The 21,428-nt window shown below is 39.9% G+C and overlaps 1 protein-coding gene across 2 annotated transcripts; it reads right to left on the bottom strand.

Annotated features, from left to right (window-relative positions):
* Nucleotides 1-12,665: 12,665 nt before the first annotated feature.
* Nucleotides 12,666-20,771, bottom strand: hykk.2 (hydroxylysine kinase, tandem duplicate 2). 2 transcript variants are annotated; one of them, XM_061737177.1, is made up of 5 exons: nucleotides 20,735-20,771; nucleotides 19,004-19,311; nucleotides 16,579-16,721; nucleotides 13,532-13,712; nucleotides 12,666-13,443 (listed from the first exon to the last, which is right to left on the bottom strand). In XM_061737177.1, the coding sequence occupies exons 2-5, from the start codon at nucleotides 19,305-19,307 to the stop codon at nucleotides 13,004-13,006; spliced, it is 1,068 nt and encodes a 355-aa protein (XP_061593161.1). In that variant the 5' UTR covers nucleotides 19,308-19,311; nucleotides 20,735-20,771; the 3' UTR covers nucleotides 12,666-13,003. The 2 variants fall into 2 exon arrangements, with proteins under 2 accessions (XP_061593161.1, XP_061593160.1); XM_061737176.1 differs by lacking the exon at nucleotides 20,735-20,771 and adding an exon at nucleotides 20,561-20,690.
* Nucleotides 20,772-21,428: the final 657 nt, after the last annotated feature.

The following is a 21,428-nucleotide window of genomic DNA, read 5'->3' as shown; positions in this document are numbered from 1 at the left end:
AGTTAATATTAATGTTAAAGTGTAAAGACAAACTTCAAGATTGAGCTGATGTCAGTGAAAAGCTGGCAGTGCGCTGATATTACAGATTCCTCTCCACTCAGCCTCCGCTGTGATCACAGCTCAAGAGCATTAAAAGCTCCTACTCTGTTTTGGGATCATTATCTCATGAAAAATGACTGTTAAAACAACTGAAAGTGCACATTAGCACCGTATCCAAATATTACGGTTTCTCACCAGGTCCTGATCATTAATATTTCCAAGTAAGGACATATTAATTCAGTCATTCTGATATTTACATCCTGGGTTTCTCCTCACTCTTTGCCTCTGTTAATGGACCTTGTAATGGGATGTTCAGTTCAACCTCATGAAACCATGACATTTGTATAATTGAGATAAAGTTACATAGAGCGCCAACCTGAGGATACTTGTGTTCATTAGAAGTAGTTTTCAGAAAAGCTAAGCATAGCTTTGTGCTGAAGATTTTTAATCGTGCACATGCTGCGGCACCGACCATCACATCTGATCAGTGTTTTGCTTTCAGGACTACACCCAGCACAGAGATTTATTTAATTTCTGAGTCTTCAAGTAATTATAACCATAGATTTCCCAACTCTTTCTTTGAGAAACATTATCAAACATTTGCTCACAAACTCTTTCCCAGAGCGATGAAGCCCTTTTCCTCTTTTTTTTTTTAACACCCAGTTATGTTCCAGATTTGTTAACTATTAATTATATTAGTGTGACAACTTCTGAAGTCTTTGGCTTTCTTCCACTCCCAACTCCTGCCATGTTGAATTTGAATAAATGACAGTAAAAGAGTAATTTGCAACTCATTGCATTCTGCATTAGTTCCACTTCCGTCAAGAATATTTTGGACTTTTCTTTTTGGAAATGAGGATGTCGCCTGTAAGCTATACAACTCAAACCTGGTCAAACCTACAGTTCCTGTAATTTAGATAGTCAGCTTCCCTGCAGAATGAGACGGCATCCTCCTCTTCCTCCAAACAGACCCACACCAACACGCAGATTTCCTTTTTCTTTTTTTCTTTTCCCCCTTTTCCGCCTCAACCCAAGACTCAGTCGGCTCAGCAAATCCAGTCTGTCTCTAATCGATTAGCCATCCCTCTGTGTGCACCATCCTAATGTTGGAGCTCTGAGGGGCCACTGTGCTTTCCCACCTGTTCGGTGCAGATAGGCCGCTCTAACGCTTGTTACAGCAAATTAACGTCTGAGACGCATACTGAAAAGCGACACGTGATAATGTGTGAAAGTTGTAATGAATTCATGCCAGTTGCTTTCATTTGCTCACCCGTCGGTGAGCTTTTGCCAGTCTGATAGAACAATTCATGACAGGAAACTGTGAGCTGCATTCATCTGAAATGAACTACCACACAAGCTCACCAACCAAAGCTACCGTGCACTGCTTAGTTTTCACATTTTATTGGTAAAAGTATCCTTCAAGTACACTTGTCGAGCACAAAAAGAAAATACTTGTCGTCCCGTAGTTACGATCAGTAACCGTCAAGAAAGCATATAATACCATAATATTTCATATCACTGATAAAACTCTCTACTTCAAATAATAATATAAGGAAAGCTAATCTATGAATGTTTGTGAAATGCATTCTTGAAGCAATATGAAGTTACTGGATGCACATTTTTGCAGCAAATCAGGTTTTCTGGATCTTGTTAAGTTGTGAGATACAGAACAGATGAGAAACAGAAGAGAGACCGTTTAGATTTGTAGCGACGCCGCCAGTGTGGCCTCTATAGATCATCCAGCCACAAAGCTAATACGCATTACACAAGAATCTGTAAGTAATGTAATCCTACAGGTCGGCTTGGCAGCAGCCAAGGTTTGGCCAGTCGTCCACGACCGGTGTGTCTGATTAATCTATATGAAAAACAGAGACTTGGAGTTGTTTTCAATAAAACGAAGACATACGACTAAAGGCAAAGCCAAGAGGTATGGGACTTGTTTTCCTATCTCTTTTATTATTGTACACTCACAGACGTGGAGCCAAACTCTAGGCCTTCCAACAAGATGGAGAGGGGAGACACGTTTCACTCGTTTCATGCGTCGTCGTCTGTCAGCTGAATTATGTAAAACAAGGTGGATTTCATGAAACAGCAGTAAAAAAATGTCACCCGGGAATTTTTCTGAAGAGTATGGTTTGATGCTTTCGTTTCAGACCCTTGTGCAGCGCCATATCTGCAAAAGATGACTCTGCCCAATGCCTTTAAATTCAAATATGAGCAAATGAGCCCATAAATGGGCTCTCAGTCACCACAAGCTAGCTATTTTAGCTTGTCCTAGCCCATATTGCAGTATATACTGTAGGTTACTGTCATTATCTGGCATTCGTTCTAATCAAATCTGATGTTATCTCTGATGTTTTGAATTTTGTTTTGGTTGCAACGAGTAGTGCTGGAGCTACAGGAAGTTCAGCCAATGCTCTGATTGAGCTTGAACAGAAACATCGACCAGCCAGCGCTTTGTCGACCAAATGATGGACACATTTGAGGCCTCATTCATTCAGTTATACTGGAGGATGTAAACTGACCCCCATTCACTTGTCTTAGGTATTAAATCTAGCTGTGATAAGGCTGTAACTATGTGTATTTATGCTGTAAATTGCACATTTGGGGGATGATAGAGTTTGACATGCTCTTGGAGATGGCCCCTAGTGGTCAGTCGAGGGAGTCCATTTAAAAAAATAATAAATTCACATACAAATGCAGAGACTGACGTTTCAGGAAACCAGTCAGTATCTTTGCATCATCTGGATCCAGCTGTATTACAGTGCAGTTGCAAAAGCTTTCAGCCTTTACAGGAAATGTTTCAGAAGCATTGTGTCTGCTCTTCAGCCGCTTTATTTTTAATGTAGTTAAAGTTGACTGGAAAAGATTTTTCTATTCCACCAGCATATTAAATATTGCACATGCACTGCAGCTCTTTCTTGGCTATTAAATTCTGCTTGAAGACACTTTGTTTTATTGCAAGGGAATGTGTAGCCATAAAGACTGGACAATATTTTGTTACCTTTAATGCTCCCTGTATTAACATCCTTTAAACGGGGGTTATTTCCAGCTATTATGCAATCCATAAGTCAAAGTAAATCTTGACTGGTTGCAATGGAACACAGTTTAGATGATTACAGCTAAAGCAAATGAATAGTTTTGCTGTGAAATAGTCATTTTAAGACAAAGTCCATATTATTACTGACTGGAATTAAATATTCATTTGAAGTCCGTCATTATGGCCATTTACAAGTCAAATTTACGCACGTTTCTGTGGCAAAAATAGACGTAGGGACATCAGTAAGACTGCTGAGTAGTAGCCGCCGAAGGACCAGCGAGCCTGGTGTCTCTGTCAGCTATATCGGAGCCTGAATCTGCAGGTGCCCGGTGAACGGTCGAGCAGCAAAATGTCGCCATTTACAACAGCCAAGACCAGTTTATAGTACCAGCATACTATTACACATATGGGTAGCTTTCCTGCACTCCAATAGCCTGCACTCTCTGTGTCAAACGGTGGAGTCTGAGAAATGTTTTCAGTCCAGAAATATCTGCATGGTAAAAACAAAAAATTCTAAACCATCTGACAAATTGACCCTGAGGACTCCCAGAAATGCATTTTAATGGAAATCAGTAACACTGAGCTCAACATTGGAGGGGAGTTATGTCTGGCAAGTGCACAAAACAAACCCACAGCAGTGCTGGAGAGACGGAGGTAGAAGCGTTACCTCCTGCAGCTTTCTCTAGTTATTCTTTGGAGGCATTATATCCTCTGCAAAACTCCAAAGTGCTGGGTGTATAGTGCATAAATCTACCCATGAATAACTGGAAGGGTTTGCCACAACACAAAGACAATATATCAGATTATAATTTGGATTTATGGAATATCAACTTTTCATTTAATTGTTATTACGTTTGAAGTTTAATTGTATTTCTGTCTTGTGTTTTTCTTCAAGAAGTCTAACTGTTTATTTTAAAGGAGTGATTTCTGACATTGGGCAGCCTCTGGATTGGTAGGACCTATGAATTCAAATGTTTCCCTGTAATTTTAAAGTAAGATGCAGGGTAGACCTGGAGCTCTGTTCTGAAATGCCAAGAGGATTAGTGGCATTGATAAGTGGGATTCATGTATTACGTCCTTTGAGTGCCGTCATTTCTGTTGCAGTCGTGATATGAAGAGCATGGATTAAAAGGACTGCGGAGAAAAAGAGAAAAAGGCAGAACAGACAGTGAAACAACTGCAGCTTGCAAAGCATACAGCACAGCAGGTTCAGATAGATGCCTCCCTGGGCTTGCTGTGCTCAGATGCTGGTGAACTACAGCGAAACAGACGGAAAACAAACGTGAACCCAGGCAGACATTTACAGACACACACTGTGACTTTTTCTGCATGAGTGGAGGTACATATTGCGAGCTGCTGCAGCGGGGGCAGAGGGCAGATGGTGCCTTTGAGGTGGGAGGTTGTAGGTACAGGACAAGCGTTGTATGTGTGTGAAAGCAGTCTCTGGCGGAGGTGTTTGCAGCACAGCAGCACTTGGAGGTGTGATTCAGCAAAATAAAGTTTAAAAAGAAAAAAAAAACACTCGCGCAGCTGTAGCTTTCTCCAGGTTTTATCACCGGGTTTATAAATGGTGGTGGAGTTAAACTTGTAATCAGATCTGGTTCCATAAACAGTTTCCTCATTTATTCTTCATCGTCTGGCAGTTGTTCGAGCCTTTTCGTCATTGCACTACAATGCTGTAACACAAAATGATGTGCACTTCTACACAACTTTTGACAAAACACTCTCATTCCAGCAGCTAAACCTGCTGATTTTCTGAAAATACAAACCAAGATGTGAAGTACACCCACATTTCTTAGGGCTGACAGAATAAACTGCCAATGTTTTAAAAGCCAATACTGTACGTGATTGGGAGAATAATTCAGGAGGGGGAAACTGCACGGGATGCGAGATGAGTGGGGTGATCGCGCCATCTAGTGTTGAACGTTGGCATTTTTAATGAACGGATGATGGAATCCACATTTGTTCTGCTATTTAGTTCCTTCCACATCTTTGCCTGTTTAATTAGATTGTAAAACCATCAAATTCTCATTAAAGGCACTGAGATCCATACACTGGTTCCCTCTGGATGTGAGCTTGCGGTTGTGATTCCCACGCTCCTCAACTGGAATATCCACAAAAAGAAACAAACCACTACATAACTAGACATCCATCCATCCATTTCCTATAGCCACTTAGTCAAATTCAGGATCAACGGGGTTAGCTGGAGCCTATTTCATCTCACTTGGGGTGAAATACACAGATACAACCTAAACAGTTCTCCAGTATATAACAAGACATGTTACCTGTATTACATTTATGTAAAGATGATTCTGGACAGCATGTAGGATGGATATTGTAATTATGTCTTGAAGGAGATCATGAGGGATTAGCTTCTAGCATTCATTTCCTTTTTTCTTTTAGTAATTTTGAGGCCAGACAAATAAAAAAACTGTTGCAGCCATATAATCTTTTTTGGCAGGATACTTCCAGAGTCAGCTCAAATTCAATAGCCGATCCCTTTTAAGTTGGGATATATCAAATTACTGGTTAAAATATAACAATTCATTCATTCATTCATAAAAAAAAAAAAAAAAAATGCTCAGCCCCCAACAACCTTCAGAGAAAACCTAACCACCCACAAAACCTCTGTGGTGGAGGTAACTACTCTGAAAATAGACCAAAATAGCAGAGTTTTTTCCTGTTGTGTTTCCGTACACTTGATGAAGAAAATACTCTCCTCTGATCTTTTTTCTGACATAAAATAAAAGTTCTCAGACATCACTGTAGAGCAGGAACCTATAAAGAGAGCTTTGCATGTGTTTCCCCGAGACGTGACCCACATCTGCAGATTTTCTTTGGGCAATATTTAGCCTTGACTGAGGAAATTGAGTCAGGCTGAGTGTGGCTGCATGAACTCGCCTTCACATTCAACAGACATGGCAGAAATCACAGTTTCCGTTAGGACACAAAGACTTTGACGTGGTTTGTCATAACCGAAAGCCTGGCATCTGGGCCACATCTGGGCCATGCAACACGTCATAACCTAAGATAGGCCCGGCTCATGACCGTAAAGTCACACAACACTCGGTACTGTTAAAACTGAGCTAAAGGTGCCAAAAATAACCCCGATCGGATCCACATGTGCCTGCCACATAGGCACTGGGGTATCTATCTTTACATTGGCAAACATTTGTTTTAAACCAAAGCCATTTTGTGTGCCGATTTAGCTCAGCCTGTTTCACCAGCACAGGCCAAATAAAGTCCCGACTAAAGACTAAACTGCGGGATTACAGCCAACGTCGTGCAGCCCAAGAGTCGACACAGAAAATGTAAGTGTTTAAAAATTTAACGAAGCAGCTGTACGCAAAGTCAGCCTGTAAGAATGTTAGTTGAAATTCAGGGTTCATTAATTCAAGCAGCTCACGGAGTCTGCAGATTATTGCACGAATGACCTCAGAGAAAAATAGTTTTGTTTTTGTAGTTAGGGCTTTTGTTAGTGTGTTCGTGTGAGCTGTCTATCAGACTAATAACTGTGTGTTCTCTCAAGTGCTATAACCTGCTCTGACAGTTATTGAGTGCAATTCATGTCTATTTTTGTATAAATGGTACCGTACAGCTCTACCATCGATCTCAAAGGAGACAGATGCTCTACAAAAGAGCATGAAGCCATGAGCAGGGGTATGGTGTGCTGCGCTCCATGGGCTTTTCAGCTTGGAGAGACGTGGGGAGTCGTCCTGAACAAGACTCCATACCTCAGTCAGCCACTCTGACCCGGACCTCAGGAAATGGTGTCAACTTGTAAAAAAAAAAGAGAAAAGAGAAAAAAGAAAAAAGGCCATAATTTAAGCTGAATGTAGGGCACAAACATATTTGCTTCATTTTTGACTAGATTTGTTTTTCATACAATGAAATCACAAAAATCTCCAGTGGGGCCATTTAACAGAGGGGCCGTCTCCAAAAACAAGCGATGGGAACAGTTTTCCCCTCCGGTTTCTTTAGCTTTTTAAAACTTTTTTCCACTGACTTTAATAACTGACAATAAAATCGAATTGATCATTGTCCCTGCTCTGACAGCTTAATTATCTAATGCACCAGCCAGTCATTAATAGAAAAGAGGCATCTCATCTACAAAATATGTATCTGGTTTTGCATAAAAGAGAAACAAACAAGAATTGTTCATAGAAAAAAAGAAAGATGGAAAAATACAATCCCAAAGTTGTCTTAAACAGATTCGTCCCTTATCCTGTGTTTCTTAAGATGCTGCAGCATTTTTTCCACACATTGTTTTTGCCATGTCTGTGTTCTCATCAGGTACGGTGACTGTAAAAACAAACAGATGTATAGAGCCCGGCACTGCAAGGACTTCCTGATTTCCTAATCCCCTCCAGCTCTTTCCATCCATAACAGCAGCAGTCTTTACGACCGATCATTACTCTAACTGAAACCATGTCAATGCAGAAATTCAACCATCTGTGATCTTAAGTCCAAACATGATCTTTTCTGTAAACTTAACAAACTTAAATGTAATAAACTAAACATCACCATCTGTGCTGCGATAAACAGCTGATGTGATTCAGGTCTTGCTGGTGACCAGCCTTGACAAGTGACCGTACCTGCACCGAGGGCTGAATCCTCAAACACTTGAAATTCTGCAGACGGGTCTGTTGGTTTTCTCGCTGTCCGAGTGGCCTCAGCAGTCTGTGTTTTCTCATACTAAAGAGATTCAGGTGGTCGTGAGCCTTGAGTGCTATAAATGCTGCAGTTACACTCATACCTTAGAATAGAAAGCAGAAACTCCAATAATGCTGCTCCTAAGTCCAGTCGAGGGAGATAAAAGAGTGTTTCTTTTTCTCACCGTGCCTCAGGGAAATCAAATATCTAAAGTATTGCCCTGAAAGGCGGGTGATTTTATGATGAAAATTTGTTCTTTCAATTTGGCTGAAAAACAACCATTTCATTCAAAAATTAAATTGAACTCAGCTTTCAGTTTTTTTAAAGCTTGATGAGAATGAAATTGTGGCTCATGTTCTTATTTGCTTACACTAATGTTGCTTAATTAGTTTTAAATCTGTTTACATTTGAAGTGGCAATCAGAGTGCCTCAGTTTCCACCTCAGCTGAAGTGTTAGTTTGAAAAAAATTAAAACATCATAAAACACGATCCGGGGTTCAACGTCCCAAGCCCCATGTCTTCGGCTGCTCCAAATGCATTTCATTTATTTATTTGTCTCCCTACAAATATAGTGACTTCCCTTACTCTGGTCCATCCTCCATGAACAATTTGCTTGCAGATACCCATGCCGGAATACAAGCAGCTGAAGTGAGTTCTGATGGCTCTTTTTGATATGAAGAATCGGTGTCGTTCCCTCCTTGATTCGCCAGCTCATCATGGCGGAGGGGTACATAAGGAGAATAAAAAGCAAGGATATTATAAGACATTGAAAAAATATTATTAGAATTAGATACAAATATGGAGCATACTAAATACTGTTGTTAGAAAGAGTGCTAGAGTAAATAGTTATGCTAAATACTTCATTTATAAGGAAAGGGAAAATGATCAAATGGAGGATGTGGCGAAAAGCTTTAAACAGTTTTTTGTAAATGTTGGACCTGAATTGGCAAAAACAATCTCTGATCCAGTATTGAGGACCAAAACTGACACTTAAAAATAAAAACATAAATATATATATATATATATATATATATATATATATATATATATATATATATATATATATATATATATATATATATACATACATACATATACTGTATGTATATAATATATATATTTTGTTTTTCCTTTTCATTATACATGCGTTCCTTGTTTTTGCATTCCCTCGTCTTAACACCATTGCACAGCCTAAAGACTAAAAGTAGTAATAATGTCCAGATTTATAGTTAATATACACTAGCTGCTTTGTTTGTTTTATAATGTCCCTGTGACTACCCTACACCACATAACATCAATAGATCATTTTATAAATTCACCCATTAGACAATATTCAGTCTTCAGTGAGGCTGATTTTGTAAACAAAAAGGTAGTGAGAGCAGCATTATACATACACTTCAACGAATATGAGGGTTATGTATGCTTACCCCAGTTGTGCAATAGTCTTGATTTTGGCCCGATCCTGCTTCTTCCTGTTTATTGACCAATAGTAGAAGAGCTGGACCAAGAAGGACAGACCTCCTCTTTTGCATAATGAGGCAGAAATGAATAAGGTAAAGTAAAAAGAGGAGACGAGGGAATGTAAAAGCAACAAATGCATTTATAAGGACATGGAAAAACAAAAAATATAGATTTCTGCTTTTATTTTTATTTACATGTATGTCAGTTTGGGCCTCCATAATCCAGGACCATCTGAAAACCATTTAGATAAGTTTATTGACACAAAGTGTGTGTGTGCGTGATATCTATGACGATACTCTGTATAATTTAGACTATATTTAGTATAGTTTACATATTACATAATATAGGGAGCTATTTAATTAATATTGATGACTTAGGGAGAGGGGGTGAGACTACAAGAGTGTATACTTTTTCTCACTCCTTTTTGAATGTGTATAACTGTATAAACAATTTTTTTTTTCATTGATTCCAACAGCATGGTCTACACTATTAGGTGTGAACACTGCGAACAACAACATCATCATGTACATCCGGCCCTACATCTTTCTATATGTGGGTTTGATTTTAACTGCACCCCTTCTTTATCAACAAAAACAACTTCATAATCACTTTCAGAAACGTATTTAATTACGTAACTTTGCATCAGGACTGGTAGTTTAGGGTAATTTAAATTCCCTGGTGTATGCATTAAGTGGACCATTGCTTAGTACGAATGATAGTTTTTGTTGGTTTTATTTTCTAATGCATACATTTTGAGGGAGCTACAGTTACATATTTATAAGTCAGAGTGTATGAATGTATTGCTTGTTTTATATAATAAAATCAACCCAATTATACCCACAAAAGGCCTAACTGGCATTTTCCTACATACTGTAAGTCCAATTAACCATTTAAACCCAAAGGAATCATCATTTCAAGTATTACCTGATCAGTTATACCTCATCTGCAAACATCACTTTCTCTGAGGTCTAACGCTAAAGCTACTTTCTAAATATCTTCTCATTCTGGCATGATTTTAAATAATCTCTTTTGCTTTTACAGTACAACATTCATAGTTAACAAAAAGCAACAAAACCTCTTTAAAAACATAAATTTGAAAAGGCACATGACTTGTTACTTTAAAATAGCCTATTGTCTTTATTTCTTTTGTATGATTGGCACAGGACTAAAATGATGTGTGGACCTGCAGCAGATCCAAGCGTTCCCGCTGGATAAGTGCCGTCTGTGTTTTACAGACATTCACAGACATTGATCCGGGATGTGACATTGAGGCTTTGCGTTTAACAATAACTTACACTACATAAGTCTGTCTTAAATTTATTCTTTTAACGCCTTATACTTTTTAATGCCTTTTTTTCCTCTTTTTATGCCACTCAATAGTCTTGTACATTAAAATTTGGTATATAAATACACGTGCCTTGCCTTGCCTTGACTATGGAAGCTTCTGATCAGAAACTCAAGACTTAGATTTCAGTGACGAAACGTCACATTTTGACAAGCGACAAAATCGGGAAAATGGGGTATGTGTTGCAGTTGCCATGGTAACCGTAAAATTAACGTTAAACGCAACCAGAGCTTTCACTGAACCCCTAAAGGTTTTGGCGCGGTCAGAGAGGCTTAGAACTTAATGAAAGATAAAAAGTTTACTGTATGTGGAGGATATAAGCTGAAGTAGTAATATAATTTCACACAGCAATCGCCAAAATGGCAGTTTAAAAGAGGCAGAAAAAGCAACGAGAGGTAAACTTTTTTTCCCCCCCAACATTCCTGCCTGGTCTTCACCAGATTACTGACATCTGCATTCAGACAGAATTTAAATCTCATGACCTCACTGTTTGCTGAAGTACGGTATGTAATTTGTGATGGAACTTTTACTTCACATATCACAGGCATGGTGCTTTCGCACCAGTTTAAACACAAACTTCCTCTGTAATTAATACAGATTACCACAGGTCCCCAGATCATTTTAATCCTGTGCAAAAGGGGCATAATCTGACTACGATCAAACAAAACCTAACTGCCCATGCTCCACAGTTCCTCCCCTGGGCTGGATGAAACCGATGAAGAGCCTATTCAAGGCAAGGCAAGTTTAATTGTATAGCACAATTCAACACAAGGTCATTCAAAGTGGCAAGACACAATTAAACAGTAAATAATAAATAGAATGAAATAAAATGATAAGAAAAGAGGTAAAATAATAAAAAGCACACGTTGTTAAAAAGTAAGGGCAGTAGAGAACAGCAGGTACATCTCATTCTTAAAATGGCAAGAATTACGTTTCTATACGGTCAAAACGTACAAAGACCGGGTCAAATACAGTATTACAAAAGTAATCTGTGCCGATTCGTGCAGTGAATCAAACCAATTGGACAGTACCATGTCACAATGTCTGCATTCAGGGCTTATCCATAACTTTGCACGGTTTTCAGAAATCATAAGTATTTAAGAGTACGCTTAAATAACAAATAAAATGAAATAAAATGATAAGAAAAGAGGTAAAATAATAAAAAGCACAAGTTGTTAAAAAATAAGGGCAGTAGAGTACAGCAGGTAACTATTTAATTTAAGAGTATTTAGAAAAGCTCAATGGAGAAAGTGGAGTTCCAGCGTGGACCAGAAACATGCAACCTCCACTCTCAGGTGGTTGGGGTAACATACCAGGGGAGGTGAGGGTCACATGTTTCCAGGCCGGAGAGAAGCTCCACCAGCTTAAGATCTGCAGCCAGACCCTAATCGACTGTATACATCATAATTGACAGCAAACTAAACTGGAAGCCTCACATAAATAACTTAAGATCAAAATTATTCAAAACAATAGCTATACTGTACAAAATGAAAGCAAATTTGGACCAGAACTCACTGTATCTACTGTATTGTTCCCTCGTACTTCCACACATCAGTTACTGTGTGGAAATATGGGGGAACAACTATCAAACAAATATAAATCCAATATTTCTACTCCAAAAAAAAGCTATTAGAATTGTCAACCATGCTGAATACTACGCACCAACAAATCCACTTTTCATCCAGTCAAACACAATAAAATTATGCGATTTAATCAAATTCAAGACAGCAATAACAATGTACAAGGCACACAACCAGATGCTCCCTGACTGTATCCTGGAGTTGTTCCAGGTGAGGGAAAGCAGGCACAACCTAAGGGGCTATGGCATTTTTGAGCAGAAATGGCCAAGAAAAAACAAATGTCAAGGTGTATCAGTGTCGAAGGCGTGAAACTATGGAACCGCCTGGATGAGGAACTAAAAAAAAGTAGCTCAATTTACAAATTAAAAAAAAATTATTAATCTAAAATAATAGATACATATAGAACACTAATATAAATTATCTTCATATTAAACTGTCTAAATTATGCAACTTTCCTCCTGCAGCTGTCCTCAATCGTGAGTGACCACATTTATTTTCTTCTCTTCTTTGTTCATTTTCTTTTCTTTGTTTTGTTCGTTCGTTTCGTTTTTCTTCTTATTAGTATCTTTTTTCCTTTTCTGTAGTCTGCCTTTTGTTGAAAAGGATAGAAAAAATAAGCCATGAGGCTTCAGCTTATACCTTTTTGGTCAAAAAAAAAAAAAAAAGGAAATGTGTATATATACTATATATACCTGTGTGTATACATATACAGTGTTAGAAAAAATAGAGTAGAGCGTACAGGGTGTGCAGGGGTGCAAGTCTGACCAATTCACTGTTTCACTAGCTGTTGCTTTTCCGTCTGGTGAAGTAAGTCTGCTGGAAAAGTTTGACTTAATGGAACCACCTGTTTTTAATGACCAGCCTTCCTCACTTACAGTATTTCTGCTATTTTTCACCGAACTTAGCAGCGCTCTCAAACCACCTCTTCTCCACCTGCTCCTTTCCAAGCGTCCAGAGCTGCTGTAGAATGTGGACGCCCCTCTTGGATGTAATCATCAGGTACTCTGCATTTTCTGGTTGCAGAGTCACAGAATAACGAGCCATAACCAAGGACTGGCAGAAGCGGCACAGAACCAGCAAATACAGGCAATCTTTCTCTGCGTCATTGAGGGGGAGGACACTTTCCCAGCCAGCGAGGACAGGTCCACCCACCTCGACGGGTTCAGGGTGCACTGTCATCATGTACATTAAGGTGATGGCCAGCTCGTGGATGTAGTAGCCATCGTTCATGTCCCCAAAGTCAAGGATGCCAGAAATCTTGTAGCCGTCATTCTCATCAGGTTGAACAAGCACATTGAGGTCATTGAAATCACCATGATTAATGCCTTAAAACAGAAGAAGAAAATTAAATCAGCACATCTTAAATGAAAGTGTAAAGTACAAAGCGGAGAATCTGATGAGCAAATATCTCACATTTGTGGAAGTTGGAGCGCTTGGGGAGCACAGAGGTCTTGTACTGGTCAATGACAGACTTCACAACCTCCTGCAGAGGATCTCCATCTAACACTCTGAGATATTCTTCCAGGAGGGGGATGTTGGACAGACTCCATATAAAACTTTCCCTCTGTAGAGTTCTTAAATGAGGATGTTCCATCTGAGAAGAAGGTAAAGTAAAAGGATTATAAACATGAAAATGGTCCGCTAAGTTTGCTAAGCTGAGAAAAGCAAAGATCACTTAACCAATAACTTACAATGATGCAATTATGGTCTACCCAATATGCATCAGCACTGCTGTTTTTGTGCTACTGAACATAGCCAATGACAGAAAAGTCACAAACATCAACCTGGTTATGATACTTTTCATATATTACTTTGAGCTTTTGTTTCCTCCCGTTTCCTTAGAGTGCAGAGTGCAGACGCTACCTCTTTATCCTTTTTTCCATGTGAGCCTACCTGTGATAGCTTCTGGACACGTATAAATCATTGGGACTAAAGTGTTTTTAACAGCAACAGCAACATTATTTATAGTTATTTCATCTTAAGCACTCCATGTGTGTGGCCTACACACAGCTGAAGCATGATTTACAGTGTCTGAGCACTTAACATTCAGCTAAAGCTAAATACCCTGGAAAGGTGCTGACCTCTAGGTTAACTAACAGCAAGATGCCTCTCCTGGTCGAAAATGATTACAACAGCAGAAGGTTGCAGTACTGGAGACAAAAAGTCATCGATTAGAAGTGAATGTGGGGGTAAATGGAGGGTGTGGAAATGAAACATTGATTAAAAATTGTGCAATATTACACAAAACTTTTTCTATCCTTATAATTCTTTTTATTTTCTCTATTTTCTATTTTTGTTTGTACCTTTTACTTTTATTTTTATCTTTATTTTTTTATTTTCTCATCTTTTTATCTTTATATGGGTGTTTGATTTGTAAATGACAGTGTTGTGTGAGATGGAGATGTCAATTTCCCCGAGGGAACTTCCCAAAGGGATCAATAAAGTCGTCTGAATCTGAATCTGAAAACAGTGGAGATGAGCACAAATAACATGCCCAAGAAAGCAGACTCTGTGCATTACAATCATCGATGATTATCCTCCCTGGAACTGTCTTGGTGCAAAGCCTAAAAGTAAATCCTGTCTCCTGAAGTGGGAGGACGTATCACAGGCAGGGCACACTACAGTGAGCTGAAATCTGTGAAATCGACTGGCCTTCACTTCCTACGAGACAGAGGAGCTCTTCTACCATTGTACATGGGAAGAAACAGGACTGGACCACCGTGAATGGGAGGACAAACCTCAAAAACAACTCAGTGTGAAACTGCAGAACAGATTTGCTCCACTATCGAAGGACTCTGGATCTCTATTGGACGACTATTTTTCCCAAGGCAGCAAGGCAAGAAAACCTGTTGAAAAGTCAAAGGCCACAGGGAAAGCTAAAGGCTGGGCCTGAAACTCTGATCTCGGGTGACTCTGCCATAAATAATGTACCAAGGATGTGCGGTAAGACCACCCAAGTCCCCCTGCTTTCCTAGCGATATGGTCAGGGAACTGAAGGAGAGAATTGTTAAAATTGCAGCTAAATATCAAACTGTGACAAACTACATACTACATGACTTCTACATACAGGATCAAATGATGTGTCCAAGCAACAATCTGAGGTTCTGAAACATGACTTAACTAGATTATTAAACACTTGAAGGCAATAACAAAGTCAGGCTACTATCACCTTAAGAATATATCAAGGTTAAAAGATCTGATGTCTCAACAGGATCTGGAAAAACTAGTCCATGCATTCATCTTTACTAGGCGTGATTATTGTAACATCTTTAAAGGTCTAACTAAGAAGTCATCTAGACCAGTGTGGGCGCTGAAGTGCGTGTTAGTTCCCCCATGACTTCGGCACCCACACCCTGGGTGGGGTTGGTGAAAGGGCCTTTCTGTGTGGAGTTTGCATGTTCTCCCCGTGTTCCCTGGGTAGCTAATGTGAGCTACCCTCACAAAAACATGCACAAAGACCTGGGCTACACATGCCCCCTCTGGCCAACCGGGGCGCCAGATGGGGTGGGGGGAATCCGGCCGGAATAACGTGATCCTTCCTCGCGCTACGTCCGGCCAGAGAAGCCCCACCCTGCTGGTGAAAAGAAGCGGCCTGCTCACTCCTCAGGTTAAGGAGGAGACCTGAGCTCAGTGCAGGGCCCTCCCGGGGCTGGTAGAGGATGGCAATGCCCAGGACTGTCACTTAGGTAGGAGCACTGGGTGATGAAATGGGTACAAAATCTGGGATAAAAAAATAAAGACAGCTGCAGCTCATTCAGAACTCTGCTGCTCGAGTCCTCACTAAGACCAAAAAAAGTGGACCAGCTCTGAGATCTTTACACTGGACTTTAAAGTTCTGATGCTGGTCTTAAAGCTCTGAAGATTTAGGACCAAAATACATCAGTGACCTCCTGACCCAGGATGAACCTTCCAGACCCCTCATGACATGGAGATGTTGCATTCAGCTTCTATGCTCCACATGTCTGGAACAAACTCCCAGAAAGGCTCAGATCAGCCAAAACACCTGATCTCAGCTGCAATTGAATCAAGTTAAAAATCTGTAGTTACTTTTAAGCTTGAGTTTCAAAACTTTATGATATTTTAAATACTGATTTTATTCATTCTTCTTTGTTCTTTCTTTCTCTTTGCTTAAATTTTAAATCACGCTTTTTGTTCACACTACAGGTAGTATGTCAACTCAACACAATCAGCTGACAATTAGTCAGAAGGGATTTACCAGCTGTCTTTCACTTCAAATAACATGCCAATCACATTAGCTTATCAGTATGGGTCTGGACTCTACATGTCTGTAAGCTTTGCCTTAAATATTAGTGTACAATACTGATAAGGATCTGTAAAAGCATTGCTTCCAGTACCGGTATGGATAAACCTTTCACAATAACTATTCCCATCATTCAATAAAATGTAGGTAATAAACAATGTGTGTTAACAGATATTGTAATGGAGTGTTACTATCATACCTTTTTAAGGATAACGTCCATTCTGGCTGCCATCTTGCCAGTTTCATACAATAACTTCGGTGTTAAAGGAACTTTAGAAATAGTGATGCCAGGTAAATAGGTCAGCAGCCGCACCAGGTACTTCTGACAGCCGTAACCACAATCTGCCAAAAATAAAGACTGAATTAGTTTTAGTCATGTACCTCAATCTTAAAGCAAAATTCTGGAGATAAACCAAACATTTGTCTATTATTAGATGTTAACGGAGTGTGCACTCTTATTAGGGGCTGAAGAAACAAGAATCAGAGCAGTTTTTAGTTACTGTATAACCAAATTTAACAAAGAAACTCCTGCACACCTTCTTCTCACCGTACACGTAGGCCAACGTTTCGGTCATAGACCTTTTTCAAGGCATCAAAAGTGATGCCTTGAAAAAGGTCTATGATCAAAACGTTGGCCTAATAAACCAGTGTACGGTGAGAAGAAGGTGTGCGGGAGTTGTTTTGTTAAATTTGGCTGCAGCTTTCCTCCTCCGACGCGCCTTTCTGCAAATCTGGTGTGCAAAAAGTTTTCCACTTCAGTGACTGTATAACAGAATGTGTTTGCAGCAAAAACGTAACTGCCGTGAGCACGAGGGGCAACGGAGTAACATTAACATGAATTGTACTTTTGTCCCTTCAGACAAGCCAAGGTTATTTTAACTTTGTATACGTACAGTGTATAATAAAAGTTTACACAGGAATCTGTACGCTCACTGCCATGCTGTCATAAAAGTCAACTACTGATGACACGCAAACTGTTGCCAATAGACACAAAAGGAGGAGAGTTCATGGCTTCTGCTTTTAAAACTTGCCAGTAATTGTTCAGTTCTGTGGAAGCAGAGACCATTAACTCTCCTGCTGCTACTACATTTTGGTCCCTAATCAAAGTTTATACTCTTTACCAGGGTTGTTTTAGTTCCAGAAATGGTTTTAAAGGTATTGTGACATCATTTTTAAAATGCTTTTAACACTATTAAAAGTCTTGGCCAACATCCCTCAAATGTGTCTAAAAGGTTTTAACAAGAAAAACTTCACTCTAGTACTCCATTTCTGGCTTTTTATGACGGTGTTTTTTTGCGCCGTGAAAAATGCGTCCTTTTCCCCTTTTCCTGTCAATCATTGCCCCGCTCCTCCTCCAAAACCTCCTCCTCCAACCAACTGCTACACACTTCTGCCAGCGTCTCCACCATGGATGTATTATATAACGGGTCTCCACACACACGCGCGCACAGAAAAGCAGTCCACCGCAAACAATCATAAAAATAAAGGCATGCAAGCAGCAGGGTCCCCTTATCTTAAGTCCAGTCAGTGGCCGCGGGTCTTTTTAGCAGTTTTCCTCCGGTGATTAGAACAAAAGAGGCTCTAAACAGCTTCGTGTTAAGCCTGATTTATGGTTCCGCGTTAAATCGACGCAGACCCTACGCCGTAGGGTTCAGTGTACGGTGCGCGTCGCCGCGTAACCCTATGCCGTAGGTTCTGCGTCGGTGTAACGCGGAACCATAAGTCAGCCTTTATGGTGCGCTGGAGAGGAGAGGAGGCAGGGAGCTGGGTGGAGGGGGCGGTGATTTAGCGGGCCGTTACGTAACGATCCGCCACCAAACCACATGCGCCGTTTTTGCACAGTTATGCGGAAAATCCCAGAAAGCACACAATACACTGAATGTTAAAAGTTTGTTGTTTTTTGGGTGTAATTGATGTCAAGACACCCAATAAAACACAAAAAATCAAGAAAAATGTGTTTTTCATGTCACAATCCCTTTAAAGCCTCATGAGTCATGATCATGTTTGATGAAACAGTAAATATTTCTGTAGATGTGTATTTGCCATGTTATTTTGCAAAAGACTGAAACTACAAACTTTTCCCTTGATATTGAAAACACCAATCCACCTCCTCCGCTGGTTAGGTGAGCTATTAATTGTTACATGAGCTCTAAGAAACAACTGGTCAAAGGTCACTACCAACAACGTGGCATGCTCACAGCACATGCACGCTGTACGGCACATATTGATCCATCATACAAACTGCTTCACATGTGAAAAAACATACATGTTGTAAATTGAAGCTTTTCATCAAACCTCTGTTTAATAGTGCTGGTGCACGTGAAGAGGAAAAAGTCTAGGATCAAGGCGTGTCTGTCAACACAACAAAATTATATAGCTTTAGGCATTGTTTTAAGTTAAAGGTATTATTTAATGAAACATTTCATAATTAAAATGAATTAACTGAATTTTAATGCAGTATTAATCTTCTGGGATTAGAAGATACCTAACAGTGGTGAGTGTACAGTGTCTAGAGTGGAAAACCCTGATCTGAGACATAAATATGATTAGTCTGAAATATGATGACGCTTCTCACTCGTTTTGGAACACAGCTGTATTACAACACGATTGTTCGTGTCTCATACCCATTTCTTGCAGACTGATCAGCTGTCCTGAGGTGGTGGGCACAACCGTTTGAGCAGGAAGTCCATTCTGGTGGAGGAAGGACATGGCACATGTCTGCACCTCGGTAATGGCGGGATTCTTGCTGTCTTCTGAGTTCATGATCTTGAGGACGTACTCGCCACCCTCACTGGTGGCCACGTAGAAGTTCTGGTCATCGTAGCTGGGTAAGGGCTTGATTTCTGCAGCCGTCATCCTGTAGAGCGTCTTCACCATCTCAGACACCTGAGACTGGCTGAACTTTGGTTTGGCGTGCTCCATTGACATTTTGCTGAATAAAAACAACACATCAGAGAATAAGTTTTGTATGTGACTTCTTAGACAAAAAACAATACCATAATTCTAGCCTACGATGCATTATGTATATCCAATAATTAACATATGCTGCTGGAGTACAAGGGGCTCAAATTAATATATATATTTTTTTAACTTTATTGTCTATATGCACATAATGGGTGACAATTGACAATTGAGACACAGAAAAACAAAAAACAAAAACAAAAACAATAACGCATCCTGAGATTGGGTCATACATGTCAAGCAAAAATGGTTCTTGCATATATACAATGCACTTATACATTGCTGGTTCAGTATTCAAACAGCAGCATACAGATAGAAGCAATTCACATAACAATAATGGTTAGTTAAATGAAAAGTAACTCGTTAAGGATCTTAGGGTAGGTAGTCACTAACTGGGACCCATCTTCTCATAAAAGTAGGTACTTTAAGCTGTAACTGGGCAGTCATAAATTCCATCTGCTATACAAATTTTACCCTCTGCAGCCATTGAGCAATTGTAGGGGGTCAGGTTTCATCCAGTTAACAGTAATCATTTTTCTTGCAATGACTAATAGTACATGCAATAAATAACACTCAAATTCATATTTTTAGCCCTGTGATTTGGCCACGGTTAATATGATAGTATTTTGCATTATTATCGCTGTCCACATCTAGCATGGACTTGCTTACTTGTTATTCACAACACATTTATTGTGGAGAGTCACGTGACCCCTCAGCAAAGTTAGCTGTCTAATTCAATCTGCACTCAGAAAAAAAAAAGAAAAATAAACCATGTAGTATCTGTGTGAAGTAAAAACAACGGTGGCGGACGATAACAGAGATAATACTGAGAGAGGATCGTGGGTGCAACTTTGGTTTGAAAAACGTGAAGGACACTAGACGGAGAGTAGGGTTCTTGTTGCATGGAGATATTTCAAACAGAAAGTGCAAAGCTGCAGCAGGCTGATTTATGGTTCCGCGTTACTCCAACGCAGAGCCTACGGCGTAGCCTACGCGGCGACGCACACCGTACGATGCGCGTCGCCGCGTACCTACGCCGTACACCACGGCGTAGGCTCTGCGTCGATTTAACGCGGAACCACAATTCAGGGTTTAGAAGTAAATGTCTGTCGAATATCCACAATAAATCAAATTTCACCGCAATGTTCAATGACTGAGAGAAGCTTCAGACATTTTCCAGCTATAAATCAGAACAACTCCTGCAAGAAAGAGCACGGTACCGTTTATATGGGTCAGTGTCCGGCTCTGACCTGCAGCTCGCCCACAGTTAGGACTCGCGGTAACACGTGTGTGAATGGACTTGAAGAGTGGCGGAGAACACGAACGGGAATTTGAAAAGTGTTTCTGTGTGTGTGTAGTGGAAATCACGCCTATGGAGCTATAGGAAGACCTACCAAAAGCTTGGTAAAACCACCACCGAGCGCAGCAGAAATCACCGCCAGTACTAATCTCTGTGCCGCTTTGCGGTTGAATTTACGGTAATCGCTATGCCACAGTGTTTTTCAAAATAAGAGCGGTTATGCGCTATTATTTGAAAGTGAATGAACAAAAGAGACATTATAATAATATTGATGAACTTGATTTGCCAAGAAATTACTTGACTACTTGATACTACTTGAATGTATGTATACATACAGGTATACATAGAGGTGATGACAAAGGTGATCATTTGTGGCCCTAAAAATGAAAGGGAAAAGATCAGCGCTCACCTTGGCTCTGTGTCATTGACAGCTACAAATCAAGCCAGAAATCTTGGTGTAATTATTGACTCAGACCTGAACTTCAACAGCCAACAGCCAAGTTTATCACTAAATCTGCCTACTACCACCTGAAAAACATTGCTAGAATTAAGGGGATTGTGTCTAAACAAGACATGGAAAAACGTATTCATGCATTCATTTTCAGTAGGTTGGATTATTGCAATGGCATCTTTACAGGCCTTAACAAGAAATCTATCAGGCAGCTGCAGCTGATCCAGAACGCTGCCGCCAGAGTCCTTACAAACACCAGGAAACTGGACCATATTACACCGGTCATGAAATCACTACACTGGCTTCCAGTGAGTCAAAGGATAGAGTTTAAAATCTT

Source organism: Cololabis saira, chromosome 13 (assembly GCF_033807715.1).
Source record: "Cololabis saira isolate AMF1-May2022 chromosome 13, fColSai1.1, whole genome shotgun sequence".
In the NCBI taxonomy this organism is placed as follows: domain Eukaryota; kingdom Metazoa; phylum Chordata; class Actinopteri; order Beloniformes; family Belonidae; genus Cololabis; species Cololabis saira.
Note: the sequence above shows the minus strand (reverse complement) of the source record. Positions and strands in the feature narration are given on the sequence as shown.

Bases quoted from the DNA above. Each gene is read 5' to 3' on its own strand.
- hykk.2 (XM_061737177.1), bottom strand. From the start codon at position 19,307: ATGTCAATGGAGCACGCCAAACCAAAGTTCAGCCAGTCTCAGGTGTCT. The intron at 16,722-19,003 runs GTATGAGACACG...TATTTTTGGCAG, and splicing joins GATCAGTCTGCAAGAAATGG to ATTGTGGTTACGGCTGTCAG. The intron at 13,444-13,531 runs GTGAGATATTTG...TTCTGTTTTAAG, and splicing joins GCGCTCCAACTTCCACAAAT to GCATTAATCATGGTGATTTC.